The 16,826-nt window shown below is 54.8% G+C and overlaps 1 protein-coding gene across 2 annotated transcripts in view; it reads left to right on the forward strand.

Moving 5' to 3' along the window:
- The first annotated feature begins 10,397 nt into the window (after positions 1-10,397).
- The window catches only part of TTYH2 (tweety family member 2), a 39,588-nt gene continuing 33,159 nt past the window's right edge, over positions 10,398-16,826 (forward strand). Inside the window, exon 1 of one of the 2 annotated variants that reach the window (XM_050920811.1) lies at positions 10,398-10,532. In XM_050920811.1, coding sequence (XP_050776768.1) covers positions 10,398-10,532 — 135 coding nt within the window. The remainder of the gene's footprint in view (positions 10,533-16,826) is intronic. The other variant, XM_050920813.1, reaches the window with a different exon arrangement.

The following is a 16,826-nucleotide window of genomic DNA, read 5'->3' on the forward strand; positions in this document are numbered from 1 at the left end:
CTTGCATGTCTGGCCTCTTTTTTCTGAAGGATGACGTGACCAATCTATTGCTGCTTATGTAGCTGCTCCAAAAGGAATGTCATCAAACGGGCAGGCTCTGTACCAGCTGAGCATGGCTAGAGTCCTCGTGCTACCCCAACCGGCAGTTTGGAGAAGCTGCAGGAGCCAGGCCTGTGCCACCTGTGCTCCACTGAAAGAGGTGGTAGCCCATGGCTTGCTGGCCAGTGATACATGGGTCACATGATGGGTCCGCCCCTCAGTCTATTCAGACGAAGTTATCAGCTGCCAAGTTATCAGCTGCCGTGTGATCTGCTTGGCGTTTATCAACAGTGTCCGAATGTGCTGGATCTCTGTTGCCCAGTGCAGCCGGCACTTCTCCTAGAAGTGAATAGAAATGTGGGAAATCACTGCTTGGCACCAATCTCAAACTTTGCCTATGGTACAAAGCTGGCCAGCACAGCTAGATTGTCCTGCCCTTCTAGCAGAGACCCAGCGGAGACCAGCAACAGACCTTGAGCCAGTGTAACTGCGCCTGCACTGGGGCTTCTCCTGGCTGAGCTGCTGGGGGGGATCCCCCCCCGTGCTCCTAACTGCCAGGTATACGCTGGCCAAGCTAAGGGTAGGCCAGGCCTAGCTCCGTCTGCACTTAGGGTAACCTGCAAGGAAGCACTCGTGGCTCACATCCCACAGGTTCACTGGCTCTAGTGCCGAGATTTCCTTCCCCTGGGCTGGGGCTGCAGGTATTGGCCCTGTTAATTCCAGTTCTCCTGTCCTGTGTTCAGTTAAGCACAAAATGCTGCATTCTCAGGGTCTGACCTGCAAAGTGTTTGGATGCCTTCGAACTCGCTGGGAAACGGGCCATAAGGCCACTCCCCTTCCCACAGGATCCGGCAGCTGCTGCTGTACCAATCATTCTCAAACTGAGGAAAGACGATGGCAGACTTGATTTTAAAGGGATAGAACCCCTTGATCTGCCGAGCTTTCCATCCCCGTGCTGAGAAGGCAATGGTGCCTTGAGTTCTTAAGAGACATTAAGTGCAGGGGTGTTGCTTCCAATGTTTGTTTAGTCTTGTAACCTTTGTTCTAAGAAGTTTACCCACCCAGGGCTGTGCGTACTGAACTCTTTGACAGTTCAGCGCTGGGGTTTGTGGTTTTCTGTAGTACAGACTGAACCCAGATTAGCAAGTGTCTAGGGGCTCCTCCCCCTCCCCACCATATGCAGGTTTGCAATCACATAGCATCCCTGCACACGGACTGATTACGTGGCAAACTGGGAGGTTTGTTGTATATTTAGCTGTTCAGTATAGCTTAGCACAGGGGTCCCCAGTGCGGTGCCCCCAGGCGCCATGGTGCCCGCTGGGGCATCCATGGGTGCCCGCCTACTGGCCGCTGGACAAGCAGCTGCTGAAATGCTGCCGAGAAGTGGCAATGTTAAGAAGCACTATCATTGAAATCTCGCTGAATTTCAGCGGCGACACCTCTTGATGTTGCTTCTTGGTGGTGATGCCTCTTGACAGTGCTTCATGGCAGCTGCTTGTCCAGTGGCCACGGTCCATGGTGGCTAGTCGTCTGGTGCCCACCCCATGGAAAAGGTTGGGGACCACTGGCTTAGCAGCTAGAGAACTTGGAGGTGCCAGCACCATGTAACCAGCAGTCTCTCCGCAACCAGTTTGGAAGCCCTTGTTTGGCAACCTTTTGGTGCAAATGCTTCTCAGAGGGGCTTGATTTTACTAAGCTTAGTCTAGCAGAACAAAGGGTGATGGTTAAAGTGCTTGCAGGCCTGCATTTAAGAACCTTTCACTGGCGGTAGATTCCATCAGCGCTGATACCAGCTCTGGGCTAAGTGTCCCATGTCTCTCACATGTGGGTGCCTCAGCTCTGCCCCAGTTCTGAAGCCTCTCTTGCCAAATGTGGGCTGGCAAGACTGGTTGAGCTGAATAACATAACTGTCCCGGATAAAGAGTTCTCTGCAGCAGGCAGAGTGGATCTGCCTGTTGTCAGGGTGCTGTGTGCTGGATTTGTGCAGATTTCCAGGTGGATTAAGCTGAGATAGCCCAACCTCTCACCTTGTGAGATTCAGGCCAGTGCTTTAGCTTAAGTTCCTCTTCTGTTCCCCACATATGCTGCATTTCAACAGGAAGGCTTCCAAAGCCCCCTTCTTCATGCCGGCTGTTCTGTGCTGCTGCCAGTATTCAGGGATCTTCGAAGAATTGATGGTTTCTGAACAGTATCATTAGGCAACTCCTATGTAGTACAAGGTGCCACTAGGTGGCACCATACAATAAGTGCAAATTAATATATTTGCAGTGTGGTACCCTTGTTGGTCCCAAGAGATGAGAGCGAAGGTGGGTGAGGAAATATCTTTTATTGGACCAGCTGCTGCTGATGCAAAAGACAAGCTATCGAGTGCTCCAGAAAGAAACCAGCTTTCTTGCCTTTCACCAACTGAAGTTTGTCCATAGAATCTCAGAGTTGGAAGGGACCTCAGGAGATCATCTAGTCCCACACCCTGCTCAAAGCAGGACCAATCCCCAACTAAATGGCCTTCTCAAGGATTGAACGCACAACCCTGGCTTTAGCGGGCCAATGCTTAAACCCCTGAGCTGTCCAATACAAGATAATACCTCACCAACCTTGTCTCTTGCAAATTATTCATGCATCTTGAGCAGGGAGCTGAGAAAAAGCTGAGAACTTGCCAGAGGATTGAATAGCTAATTTTGTCCCTAGGAGAAATTGGCTGTTCTGCTGTGAAATGGGGAATCAGCATGGGCTAATAGAAAATCACAGGAGCGAAAAGGACCAATGACAATCTTCCTCCTTTTTTTTAAGATTGATTTTAATGTCTGTGTATCCAGAGATTCATTTTTGTCCTTCCCATCCTATGGTCCCCAGCTGACTGGCATGTTCTCATTAAAACAGCATAAAAGCTCAAAAGAGAGGGTGGTTGGTCTGTGCTCCCTGGTAGATCTCTTCAGTTGTCTCTGGAGAAGTAGCACAGTTTGCATCACATTTCATGACAGCATTTTTCGGCTGTGTTTGAACTCTGAATGGGCTTGCATGAGTGTTTCTGTTCAAGTGTCTCGTTAAAACTGCTTTTCTTTTACTGTGGACAGATCTTAAAGGGTTAAATTATCCTTAAACTCACATAATCTGTGCTTCCTGGGGGCTGGCTTTATGTATGCAACAGAAGGGGCTGGGATCTTAAAATTAATGTTACAATTTTTGGTGAAAAATCATAACCCTAAAATCACAGAACTGTGATTTTTTTTTTCTGCCCTAGTTCCTGATTTAGAGCCACTTTACTGTGTCTGTGTCTAGCAGTATGGCTATTACTAATGCACATGAAAGGAGCTATAACCAATAAACCATGACAAAGGACAGTATTTTATCAAGGATGTGTGGTGACAGCATAAACCACATGAGAAACTAGCTGCGTTTGTCAGTAGAACCATAGAGCTGATGTATAGAAGATGTTCTATATGCCTGTAATTTACTGTTTATAATATCCCAACATGAGCGAGATGGTGTGGTGTTTATTAAAACAATCGATTAGAAGGTGTGTAGGAGCAAGTGGGGGTGAGCGGGGGTAAGGGCCAGCGGGCTAGTCAGACAACTGCCATTCTTCAGAAAGCAGCCCTGTGTTTGAAGAATGGTGTTAGAACAGCGCATTCATTACATCAGCCTGGAGCTTATGACATCCGGCTGCCGAGTCTTGACATTGACACACACACACGGTTAGGCCTGGGTGTAGGAAGCAATAAAAGTGGAGTGAGGCGACTGTCCCATGTGACTCCCAGAGGTTCGGGGGGAGGAAGACTTATTGGATCGGCTGGTTAATTTCCTGGCACCCATGACAGGATTGCTTCTGGCACTGGAGTCTCAAGATCTCTGTGCGGTCTGATTTTAGAAGCAAAACCACTTTGAGCCAAGGTAGCTATGCTGCAGATCCTTCCCCTTCCAGTGCAAACGGTAACCAGCACACAAGTCCTCTAGCACCCCATCTACTCCACTCATCAATCCTTTCCAATCTCTCCTATCTCCCTGCCCAGCCAGTGGACACCCTTGAACTCCAGCCTCTATGGGTTGGTGTTAATGTGTTTCAGGATGGAGTCTGGGTGGGGGGAGGGGGCAGTCAGCGAGGGATGGTGTAAGACTGCAAATAGCAGCTGCTAGAGGTGTTCTGTAATCTTTAGGACAAGGTGATCAAATGAGTGTAGATAAGATGCTGAATGACTTAACTGCTTACTTCCTAGCTTGTCACAGCATGCAGAGGTGGCTCTGCAGTCCAGCAACCTTTTAAATCCAACATTAGCAACGTTTCTTGTTTGGGCATTTGCCTGGTAATACATATGACGCTTGTTATTCACCTGGGATGCGAGCTGGGTGGAGACATGGTTTTTAACCATATTCAGCAGAGCCAGGCCTCCCCCATTCACCTACCATAGCCCCCTGCATGTGCTTTCACATTCTGGGTTGCGTACTATGGCCTCCAATTGTCAGACCTTTTTTTCAGCTTTGTTCCAGAGCCGATGTCTTCTTTGTATGCCGGATGCCCAGGTCGGGGGAGCCTGTCTCTGGTTCTGACCGTTTCCCTGTAAAAGGCACACGGAACTGGAAGTGTAATGAGCGGAGGCCGTAAGCGGGTGCAGGAACTTTACTGAGGCCTGGTGCAATGGCACTATCTGTGCAACTACATTGTTGTTTTCCGGCCCAGCTGAATCGCTCCTGCCCCTGCAGGAAACCTCAGAAAATTCTTAGCTGTCCTTGGGGTTCTTTTCAACTGCAACTTCGGGATGTGGCAAGTGCCAGTTCAAAGGTGATCACGGGGTGAAAACAGGACTTAGAATGGGCCCTTTGTGTTCTCTGCTCTTCCCAGCTCCAGGGCTCAGTGAGAGCGGATGGTTCTGGCTTGGAACAGCCTGGGACCTACCCCAAACTCCCCCTGCAAAGCAATTCCCAAAGGCTGTTTCCTTCCGTCTGTGTGTGAGATTTAATTTGTTGCTGTGCTTTGAGATCTACATACGAGTGAAATGTGATTGTGTACACTGCAAGGCACTCTTAACCTCTCCTTCCTGTGGGGAAACCCTCTGCCCCCATCTGACCTGTCAGGCTGACCCTGCAACTCTGCTTCTGTTATGGATCCTTTACAAAACTGAGGTTATTGGGTCTGAGAGCATCTACCCTCTCCAAGCATCCATTGGGGAGGTCTGGCTGGGCTAATAACGCACTTGCTCCCAGCCGGTGTGCAGGCTTTGATTTCACTCATTTTCTCATTGTCCTGGTAGAGGACGAGTCCTTTGTTTAATCAGCTGCCTAAAATGTGACATTCAGAATCTGCAATCTCAGGCCTCTCCCAGGGGAAGGCACTGCCAAGCTGAACTCATTAGGTAAGTAAGTGTGAGCAAAGGACGGCAGGATGGCAGGTAAAGCTCATTTATATCCACGGTGGTGTTTACTTCCACGCAGCCTAGAAACGGCTTTCACTCTCCCCCCCAGCAGAGAGTTACCTCATCTAGCTGTTAGTGCTCAGCGAAGGAGGTTAAACCACCCCCACCCCCCCATGCACTTCTCTGTCTTCCTTAGTCTGCTAGTGAGTGCGTGTGACTGCCTGGGAACCACCGGCCCTTGCCCTTCTGAAATGGGGAGTGACTCGGACAGGCAACCTCGCACACGTTCCTCCCTCCCATCTGCAAAGCACCATCAGTCTGATTCTCCCGATTTCAAAAGCTAAATCCTGCTCCTGTGGAACTGGACCTGTTGGTCCTACCGGGCCTGGAACCACAATGCCGATGCATCTCTGCTCACCTTCCACTTTTTAAACAGCAGGGCCACGAGGAAACACTAGCAAGAGAAGTTTCTATTTGTTTCAAGCCGGCTCCTCTGTTTAGTACGTAAGTCATCAGTGTAGTTACTGAGGTGCAAGTCGAGCCAGCCAGAGGCTGCAGGGGACCTGCCGCCTGCTTTGGCCGATTGGTTCTCTGCATGTAGCTCTTATGCTAACGCAGTGCCTGTGGAAAATTGTAGCTTCTCCACTTTTCAAGGTGACCTCCCCCAGCTTTTGCTCGCAGTTGGGTCTCTGCCTGCCCTTGCTGCTGTATGGTGGCAAAAGATGGGCCCAGGGTAGCATTTGCACAGGAAAAAGCCCTTTTCTCTGCTTCATTTGTACGGTAGTGTCTGGTCTAAGTTTAAGAGCAGGATGTCAAGGAGTCAGGCCATTTCTATGATTAGCTCTCACCCCATGCTCTCTCCCTCAGCAGTGGGTGTTTGTATCATTAACAAAGCTGTCCTTTCTCCACGTCTTCATTAGTCATAGGTATTAAAAACAATCTCTAAACACGCAGACTAAAAATCTCTTCCCCTGATGTCTGGGCTCTCAGCGTGTGGGCTCCTAGAACATGACTAGATCTCTGTCTGAGGCAGGCCAGATAAGTCTCTCCTTACCAGGCTAGATGAGCATCTCACAACCTTTACAGTCTTTATCCTCCCAGCCCCACCAGGGCTATTATCACTTTCACAGATGGGGAAACAGAGGCACAGAGTGGCTAAGTGACTCGCACAAAGAGCCTGTGGCAGAGCAGGGTCTCACATCCTAGGCTACTGCCCTAAGCGCTGGACCATCCCTCCCAAGTCTCCACTGGCTCTGGACTTTTCCATCACAGCCACGGCCTGAGTTTCAAGGGAAAGAAGAAAAGACAATTTATTTAGATATAACCTTCCAAACCTCCTTTGTCCATTAGAAAGAAGCAAACTGTGGCCTGAGACTACTCTTGGTTCCCTGAGTGCCCTTCCTGCCCTCTGTTTCCTGCAGAATCTACAATACTTTTTTTTTTTTTAAATGTGGTTTCTTGCACTCTCCTTTTGGAGGTGTCCCCAGCGCTTGGGCGGGCCCTGCTCTCCCATTAACGGGCCTCTATTTGCCCCAGCCACTGCAAAGGTGCCTGTTGCAATCCTCCATCCCATCTGCAAGACGTTAACGCCAGGGCCTCATTGCGGCGACTTCACTGTAGGGTGACCGGACGTCCGATATTAGGGGGTTTGTCTTATACAGGCAACCTGTTACCCTTCCCCCCTGATTTTTCACCCTTGCGGCCTGGTCGCCCTACTTCATTGCCACGGAAGGGCATAAATGCTCAGCGAGAGTCCGAGCTCTTTGGGGAAACACCTCGTCTCACCTCCCTTTCCTGCAAAAATAGGATCTTGGCTTAGTCCCCTCCTGCCTCCCTACACGGGATTTCTTTGCCTGTGGACTCTTAGCAACTCTCCTTCTTTGCTAGTCTCATCTCCTGTGGGGTCTGGGGCTCTTTGTTTTAAAAAAAAAAAGGCAGTTCAATGACTCTATTATCCGGAAGAAAGAGACACCTGTTCCGTTCTTGGCTGTCGCGTTTGTGTATCTCAGCAGGGAGCCCTCCAGTGGAGTCAGTCGGAGCTTAATTGGATCTGCACCTTTAGAGCTGAACACTTTGTATCGAAAAGCACCACGACTCCTGCCCCTTCCTCCGCTTGGCTTTCGTAGATTTAAGCCCCGAAGAGCTCGTTGTGATCTCTAGTCTGAGCTCTGCCCACAGGCCGGAGAATGTCACCCAGTGGTTCCTGTATCAACCCATGACATCTAGCTGCACCCCTTCTGCTGGTATCTCTGGGCAAGTGGCTGCCAGATAATTAATTGCTGTTGGTTAATTTCCAGCATACTGCTCAGCACTGCATGAAATACAGACACCAGCAACAGCACTGAGACCATTTCAGGTGCAATTACCTTAGCTACCCCCACCTCCTTGTCGGGCAGGGGCAGGGGCGGCAGGTATTGAAGCCAGGGGAGGCTAAACATCCCCTAACCCAATCTGTGGTTCTGCCCATGCTCTGCCCCGTGGACCTGACCTCACTCCCCTGAAGCCAGCTGGAGCTCTGGTTGGGGCTTGGGCTGGCTGACGGCTAGGGACAGGGGGGCTAGGGCTCCTCCAGGCATAGGGGGTGTGGGGGTGGGCTCAGAGCTTCAGCTGTGAGAGGGGGGCACTCTAGCCATGGAGGGGGGCTTGGGCAGAAGGGGCAGGCTGGGGGCTAGCCTCCCCTACACGGGGTTCACCCACTACCCATGCAGCTGGTGGGGGCAGAGGGCTAGGAAGGGTGTGATGTTCCCCCTGGTGTTGTCTGAACTGGTGATCCGCTAGGTCATTCCAATCCTTGACTCTGGGAGCCAGCCTGACCCTGATCTGCTGTGAGAACCCCCACTCCTGGGCTCTTCACGCACAGCCTCTGGCATGGAAGGTGCTCCTTGGATTGTGCAACCAAATGACACTAGCCAATATCTGCAGTCCCAGACACAACCTAGGAACCTCCATCTTGCAGTGTCCAGTTACGCCCGCTGGCTGCTGCAACTTTATATAAGTTTGTTAATTTAACAAAGAAATTGATATGTACCAGGCTTGTTATCCCCAAGGGGAGCCTCTGACACACTTCAAACCAAATGCCCTGCTTCAGATAGAATAAACAAACAGATTTATTAACTATAAAGATAGATTTTAAGTGATTATAAGTGAAGGATAACAAGTTAGATCTGGTCAAATGAAATAAAAGCAAAATACATTCTAAGCTGATCTTAACACTTGCAATGTCTTAAAAATGTAGATGCACCACAGGCTGGCTGGTTACTTTTCAGCCAGGCTCTCCTCTTTGATCAGTGCTTCAGTCACTTGGTGGTGGTATCTGTGGATGTAGGTGGAAGAGAGAGAGCTTGGCAAAATGTCTCTCCGTTTTATCATGTCCTTTCTTTCCTCTTGGCTTGCCCTCCCCCCTCCCCTCACTTCAGAGTCAGGTGAGCAGTACCTCATTGCAGTCCCAAACTGACCAAAGGAAGGGGGGTGACTCCCTGGAGGGTCTAACAGATTCTTTTGTAGCTGCCTAAGCCAGTGTCTGTTGTTCCTGTGAGGCTGGGCTGGATTTGTCCCATCCATGCCCTAATGAGGTGTGAACTGCCTCTCTGTTCTTGGAGAGTTTTTGCATGGGCTTGCTTTAAGCCATGAGGATACATCTTCAGCCTCATAACTACATACATGAAATTATAACCTATAACCTTATAACATTACTGTAACAATTACTATAACATCATTAGAACAACAATGCTCAGTGTATTATGAGCCTTCCGAAGACACCCAACATGACAAACTTTGTATTAGATACTACACAATCATTTTATAAAGATGAACATGGGGGTGTAGGGTGTCCCCCGAGGTACAGAGTGTCAAAAAGGGATCTTAGAGGAAGAAGGGGCAGGCTCTGAGCTCCATTTGCTTGCTTCAGAAACTGTTTGGAAGCAGCCAGCACACTTGGCATCAGGAAAACTAGAGTTCAGTCCACGTGGGGGTGGGGGGTCACTTCTCAGCCCAGGAGCAACGGAAGCCGAGACACTGGTGGTGCTGCGTGGCCATACTGTGCCCTTCAGAGATCTCGGTGTTTTTCTAACAGGCATGAAGAGAGGCTCTCTGCAGGCCTGTGGGGTGAGCATCAAGCTCCCTCTTTTACAAATGGAGAGGTGCCGGAGCCCCAGAGAAGAGAAACAACTCGCCCAAGGTCATGTAGTGAGTCAGTAGGAGAATCCAGGGAGGAACCCAGGAATCTGGAGCCCCAGGCCTGTGCTATAGCTACTGATCCTGCTCCTTGGGGGTTGCATTTTTGCTTTGTTGCCCAAATTGTTGGTGGGAGCAGTGGGGATTTCATCGGGCTCCGAGTACACCAGCAGGGCTTGCTCTCAGCTCCGATTTTAATGCCCAATTATTATCCAGCACTAGCTGAGCAGGATTCTAGCTTGTTTTCCCTGAGCGCTGCACACAAGGATCCCCCCCGCCTGCCCTTTATAGCTCCCATTTTAAAACCAGGCCATGTCCCTCCCCGGCCGCTTTCCCCACAGCTCTAATGTCCTTTGGGGAAGCTCTGCACCGGCCTGGCTTGCAAATGTAGGCTCCAGTCTTTGGAAGGGCCGTGCCCCAATAGAGCCTGCTGGGGGCGGAGGGGGGGCAGTGCCCTATAGCCCCCACAGGGAGTGGGCGGTGGAGGGAGGGGGTGCCCCATAGAGCCCGCAGGGAGTGGGTGGGGCAGGGGCGGTGCCCGTATAGAGCCAGCAGGCTGGCGGGGGGGCAATGCCCCTATAGCTGTTGCTGAGGAAAGGGCAGAGCCCCTACAGACCCAGCAGGTTCTGGGGGGCGGGCTCAGCCCCTAGGCTCGGGGGGGCAGGGGACCTGCCCGCGCCGTCCCGAAGGGGGCGGGGCTGGGGCCGCGCGGGGCCGGGAGGGGGCGGGGCTCGGCCCGCGGGGCCGGGAGGGGGCGGGGCTTGGCCCGGCGGGGCCGCGCGGGGGCGGGGCGCTGGCCGGGGCTGGAGCCGCGCGCCGAGGAGCCGGTCCGCAGCCATGGCCCTGCTGGCCGCGCGCGCCGACTACCTGGCGCCCTGGTGGGCCGCCTGGCTGCACCGCTTCCCGCACGTCAGCCTGCGGCTGCAGCCCGTGCCCAGCGCCTTCCGCCCGCAGCAGCCCGACTACCAGCAGGTGGGTCCGGACCCGGGACCCCGCCCCCCGGCCCCCTCCTCCCCAGCCCCCCCCGGCAGCTCCCCTCCTCCCCAGCCCCCCCCGGCAGCTTCCCCCCCCGTGCACCCGGTCCCCCTCCTCCCCAGCCCCCCCCCCAGCAGCTCCCCCCCCCGTGCACCCGGCCCTCCTCCTCCCCAGCCCCCCCCCGGCAGCTCCCCCCCCGTTCACCCGGTCCCCCTCCTCCCCAGCCCCCCCCGGCAGCTCCCCCCCCGTGCACCCGGTCTCCCTCCTCCCCAGCCCCCCCCCAGCAGCTCCCCCCCCCGTGCACCCGGCCCTCCTCCTCCCCAGCCCCCCCCGGCAGCTCCCCCCCCGTTCACCCGGTCCCCCTCCTCCCCAGCCTCCCCCGGCAGCTCCCCCCCGTGCACCCGGTCTCCCTCCTACCCAGCCCCCCCGGCAGCTCCCCCCCCCGTACACCCGGTCCTCCTCCTCCCCAGCCCCCCCGGCAGCTCCCCCCCGTGCACCCGGTCCCCCTCCTACCCAGCCCCCCCGGCAGCTCCCCCCCCGTACACCCGGTCCTCCTCCTCCCCAGCCCCCCCCGGCAGCTCCCCCCCCCGTGCACCCGGTCCCCCTCCTGCCCCCGTGCACCCGGCCTCTGCACCCGGCTCCCCGACAGCCCCCGACCGCCCCCCCGGGCACCTAGCCCCCGTCCCTCCCTTGGCCCGCCCCCGTGCACCCGGCTCCCCGACAGCTCCCGGCCCCCTCCTACTCTGTCCCTCCCCAGGCAGCCCCCGTGCATCCTGGTCCCCTCCCCTCCTCGGTCCCTCCCCCCGGCAGCCCCCGTGCACCCGGCCCCCCGGCAGACCCTGGACCCTCCCCCCACTCCCCGGCAGCCCCTGCGGACCCAGCCCCTCATCTCCCTCCGTGTACCCAGCCCCCGTGCACCCTGCGCCTGGCAGCCCCCATGCACCCAGTCCTCCCCTCGCCGGCAGCTCCCGGACCCTCCCAGCCCCCGGGTCCTCTCCCCGGTAGCCCCCGTGCACCCAGCCTCTCTCCTCCCCAGACCCTCCTCCTGGCAGCCCCCTTGCACCCAGCCCCCCCTCCTCCCTAACAGCACTACGGCTTGGGGCATCCCCCAGGCACCTGCACCCCAGCTCTGTGTGCCATCCTCCCCCCCCTTAGTGCCTCCCCCACACCCTGTGCATTGCAAGCCCCAGTGCAGTCAATTCACACCTGCCACCTCAGGGCCATTTCTCCTGTGTAACCCCCACACACACCACCCTCTGCACACTGCAAACCTGGAGGGGCAGCTCTGGGGTCACCCTAGTGCACCCTTGTGTGCTGCCAACTTCCCCGGGGCAGCACCCCCATATGCCGATTCCCTGGCGTGCTAACCACCTACCCAGGGCAGTCTGCGTGCCCCATACCCTCTGCCTCACCAGCATCCCTGCAGGCTCTCCAGCTCCTCAGCCCCCCCCCTTGCCAACCCATGGCAGTTTCCACCCCCAGTAGGGGAGCAACCAGAAAACTGGTACCCAGAGCCCCCCATTCAGGCCCTAGTAGGGCAGTAGCTGGCCCCTTCTCATTACACCCCAGTCCCCCGACCTGCAGCTTGGGTACCGCCAATAAGAACCTGAATAGAATTAATGCATCCCAGGCCTTCCCCCAAATCTGGTCTCTGCACCCAGCCTGGCTATGGCTATGAACCTTTCCCAACCCAACGGGCTTTGCCTGTGGGGCTGTGTGGAGAGGGGGATGGGGAATTGCCTTTGGAAAGTTTGTGTAGTTACCAAATGGATTTGCTGGAAATCAGAGGGAGCTCTGGGTAGGGGAGGTGGGACCCATCCCTGCTTCCCATGGGAAAATTTCCAATTTCCAGGTAGCTTTTTCCTCCACACTCATGCTGCATGTGGATCTTTTGTTTGCTCTTTAAAAAAAAAAAAAAGGAAGGTGGAGCAGATACTCATCTCATGGGGGGGTGAGCTGCTGGGGAAGAACCTGTAGAGTAAGCAGAGAATGCTGATTTCTAGGCCACAGATGGCATGGCACCCTGTATGTCCCCCCTCCCCGAGTCCTGCAGATTAAGTTGTCACCTGAAATGGTATTTACAAAGGTAACGGCTCTTGCCTCCTAACCACACTTTCCTGTGTGCAAGAATCAGCAATTTACTCAGTTGTGTTAATGTTGAAACCCGTTCTGTTTGTTTTCGCTGTCATTCTGAGTGCGGCTGGCTGCAGGGAGTCGCTAGCCAGGCCCAGCATTTTAGGGGTTGTGTGCACATTAAAGGTTTGGCCAAACTTAGGTATTGAGGGAAAAAAATCTGCAAAATGTTTCTTGAAATGCAAAGTTCTTCTCTTCCCAGCAAAACATCCCCTTGCAGGGTTTGCAGCCCAGGCCTTGCACCAGGCTGGGAAGAAAAGCAGAAATGGCAACTTTCTAGTCAGTCTCTCGTCCGTGAATGAAGAGGGGGAAGCAGACAAAGGGACTTTGAATCACTGCTGCTCTTCTGCTCGCCTGGGCCTCTAAAGCATTGGATTCCATTAGTGCCACCCAGAAAGCAGCGCTCTCTTGTGCTAGCAGGGCCTTTGTCGCACTCCTCTGAACCCAACCCACAGGAAGGGAGTCGCCACTCTTTGTAATGTTAGGTCTTGGATGGAACACGTTTTGGGGGCAGTGGGAAGCTGCCCAGGTGTTCTCCTGTCCTTTGGTGTTTTCAGACTGTTTGTAGGTGCAGGGAGTGATCGGCTGGAGTAGCCGTTTACACACCATCTGCCTCCCTGGACGTGCTAGCCACGGTTACGAGCTGTGCAGGGCAAAGGATACTTGAGTTCATCTTCTGGAGCCCCCTTCAAGGGGCTCTCAGGGCAATTACTGTACTGTACCCCCCCATCCCCTGCCCTCCGTAATACTCTTCCAGCGCAGCAAGGTGCGTGGGTGGCGTCTTTCCTGTCAAAGCAAAGCAGAGGACGCAGCCATGACCACGGGATGCTGGAAAGCAGGGGACGTGGGCATTGGCGCACTTCTTTTTCCAGCCATCGGTCCTGCTGCTAGCTCTGTCCCACTGACTGACCCTTTCGCACCCTCCCACTGCCAGTCCTACCTGTCCCTCCTCTGTGCATTGCTAGGCCTTCTGGGCCTGCACAGCCGAGCAGTGTTACAGCCCTGTCCTTGTGGGTGTGCTACAGAGAGTGTCTGGGCTTTTGTGGTTTGTTGGCAGGGGACAGCTCAGTCACCTCCAGGAGGGAACCCCGGGTTGAAACCCAGCAGCACTGACTCCCAGAGCCTCCGAAGGCCTTCAGACAGTGCCATGCTGTTTGTTGGGGGCTTGGCCCGTGGAGGAGACATTAAAAGTTACTGCATTGTCATTATCCCCCCTCCTGTGATGCTGTTGTACTCTCTGCTGGTTGACTGCCACCCTCTGCCCCAGCGGTGTCTGCATTTCAGGGGTGCCTCCTCGATATAATTCCCAAAGAACTTTGAGTTGCAAGTCATTACAGAAATGCAGAAAATTTTACACAGTTGATGATTGACAGGGAGTGGCCAAAGGTTTCCAGTTACACTGGAAAACATGCTGATTCCACCCGATGCTAATTGAGTACAGGACTTTAAGCACAAGCCCGTGGGGTTAGAGGCGCGTCCTTTTCTTACTACCTGTCTGTGAGATGAGCTCCACAGACAGCGGGAATGGCTGTTGTTGGCAAAACGGGGGGAAACGGGGAGTGACATGGCTGGTGGGGGGAGGGGAGACTAATTGAGAACATTGTTTTTGAATTTGCGCCTAAAACCTAAGTATCTCAGCTTTGAACGTGAGCAGTGACTCTCGCCCTGGGACCCCATCTGTCCATTCGACAATGTGGGACGGCCAGGCGGGTCAGTACGTCACAATTGGTGAGTTGGAGCATGAGAACCAGGATGTGACTGGTCCACTCCACTGACCAGGCTGGGCAAAATGCAGAGAGCAGGTCCCTCTGCAAGGAAAAGCCACTTCAAGTTTTTCCCCCCTCCTTCGTTGATCTCGCCTGCTGGGTTGCTCACAAACACCTGCAAAGACGGCTCTTTCTGAGTAAGCTGACGTGTCCCTTGAAGCACCGTTGAGCTGTTTGGAGGACAAACGCCCGGCCGTTGGTGCTGAGAAGTTCCCCGTGCTCTCGTAGTGCCCACCCTGGCTTGATTTGTGCCTCTGAATGTCTGTTTAACAACAGGTACAAGGTACTTTGGAGCCTGACTGGTGGCATCGGCTGATCCTGCCTCCTATGAGCTTCTCCACCAGGGAAAAGTAGCGCGGCGTGAGGAAGCTAATGGGGGCTTGTAAGCAGCAAGAGGTGGCTGGCAGCACAGTGGACAGCTCTGAGTAGCTGCCAGGTGGGTGGTGGGGTGCCTATGACTGGAATCACTTGTTCTGATCGGTGCTGGACAGGCCCTGGGGAGCTGGGTGGAGGGTGCTGCCGATGGAGGGAGGTGCTGGCGGTGCTAGGCCTGCAGAGCTATAACCAGAAGGGGACCGATGCGGATGAGGTGTTGGTCACCTGGAGCGTGGACCCGAGCGACGGCTAGCTCCTCCATCTCGATGCGTGTGGCTCCGTCCCTGCTCGCTGCGGGTGGGCCCCAGTTCTCCTTCCTGGGATACAGGCCTGCTCAGGATGTGCCACCTGGACATGGGACTTGGCTGGTGGCTTCGGGACCTGGCCCTGCAGCGTTGGAGCGGATCTGGATGATCAGAGCCCAGGGGCTCTGAGATCCATTGAGAGCCCACGGCCACCCTTAGGAGAGAGTCACAGGGTCTGTGGACACTGAATGCAGCACTATGCGGGAAGCCGAGGTAAGCTCGGGGGGACCGGCTCACCAAGCCGGGTAGAGCGCAGCATTACCAGCTCCTCTGCCAGAGCAGCCACACCGGTCTCCCCTCACTCTGTGCTCCAGCCCCCTCACTGGGGCTTAGCTCCTGTCTGAAGGGCCCCTCCTGCTCCCACTCCGGCCTAAAGCAGAGCTTAAAGCAGGGCCTGTTCTAGTCAGGAGAAATTGTAGCACCACCAAAATGGAGCTCTGCCCCCTGAAGCACCTGTCTGTTGCCTGTGGACACCAGTCCCCATGAGTTAGGGGCCTGTCCCGCTGTCCTCTGCTAAAAACACACCACTCGCACCCCTATTCGGTGCGTTCCTCCCCAGGGGTAGGTGCGTGTCCCTGGTGCTGCCTGCATGTAGTCCACAAAGCACACATGGCGGAAAGACAATATACGGACATGTATGGCTATTATTTTTCCTCTTTAATCCTCCCCGCCATGAACGCACCGCTCCCCAGGAAAAGCGCCCCTCGCGGCTCCGTTCAGCACTCCAGAGCCCTTTCGGAGGGGCTGCTCAATGGGGTAGAGTCAGCTGCAATGTAATCAGAGCTGCAAAGCGCATCGGCCCTTGCTTAGCTCTGAATCCCATGCAGTTCTCTCCAGGGAGTGCTGTGGAGCCTGCCCATTATCTGCCAATAATAACTTAGGGGGAGCGGTTCCTGCTTGGTCTCGTGCCATCGGGAGCCGGTGGTGCACTCGATTCCAGCTGCCTTGATAAGATCATATCTGCTCACTATTAAGCACAGCTGTGCCAAACCAGGCTGGGCAGGAAGGAAACCTTCAAACAATACAGCCTCGCACAGGAAGCCCTTCGCAGCCCTGTCACCTTCCGTGCAAAGGTGTCCGGCGGGTTTTCTGCTGCTCGGAGCCCAGCAGCTGCCGCTGAGTGAGTGCACGGTGCTGCTCACTTTGGGATGGGGCTTGACGTGGGGAGGAGGGGGGTGCTGGGGCTGTAGGTCGTGGATAACATTTTCATAGCACCTCCGATCCCGTAGCTTACAGGCAGCGTGCGGAAATGTGCCCACCCCTGGGGTAGCATGCAGTGTAGCAGTGTGTAGAGGGGGCATGGAAGCCAGCAATAGTGGAGTGAGTCAGTATGCAGCGCTGTTACCTGGGTGGAAGGGGACGTGCTGCAGGGTTGTGGCAAGGTCTCCATTGGAAGGAGCACACCTCGTCAGCCTGGCTGGGTTTGGCTGCAGGGAATCGAGGGCTTGGCGCTGGGACAGGCTCTCAGGCTGAGCACGCTAGCAGTGGCAGCACTGTCCACTCGCTTCGGGCAGAAGCTGCTGAGGACACATGACACCTGTGCTCTTGGGTGGCTTTTGAATCTGGTTTCTCTTCTACACAGCCTGTTCAAACACAGGCGTTTGCCATCTCTGAGCCTGGCTCTCCGGGAGCCGACACGGAGCTGTGCGGCCTGCCGGGAAAGTTACTGCCCTGAATGGAGACCCAGCTTCCAGGCAGAGACATGGCAGTGT

This window comes from Gopherus flavomarginatus, chromosome 12 (assembly GCF_025201925.1).
Source record: "Gopherus flavomarginatus isolate rGopFla2 chromosome 12, rGopFla2.mat.asm, whole genome shotgun sequence".
Taxonomy (NCBI): Eukaryota; Metazoa; Chordata; order Testudines; family Testudinidae; genus Gopherus; species Gopherus flavomarginatus.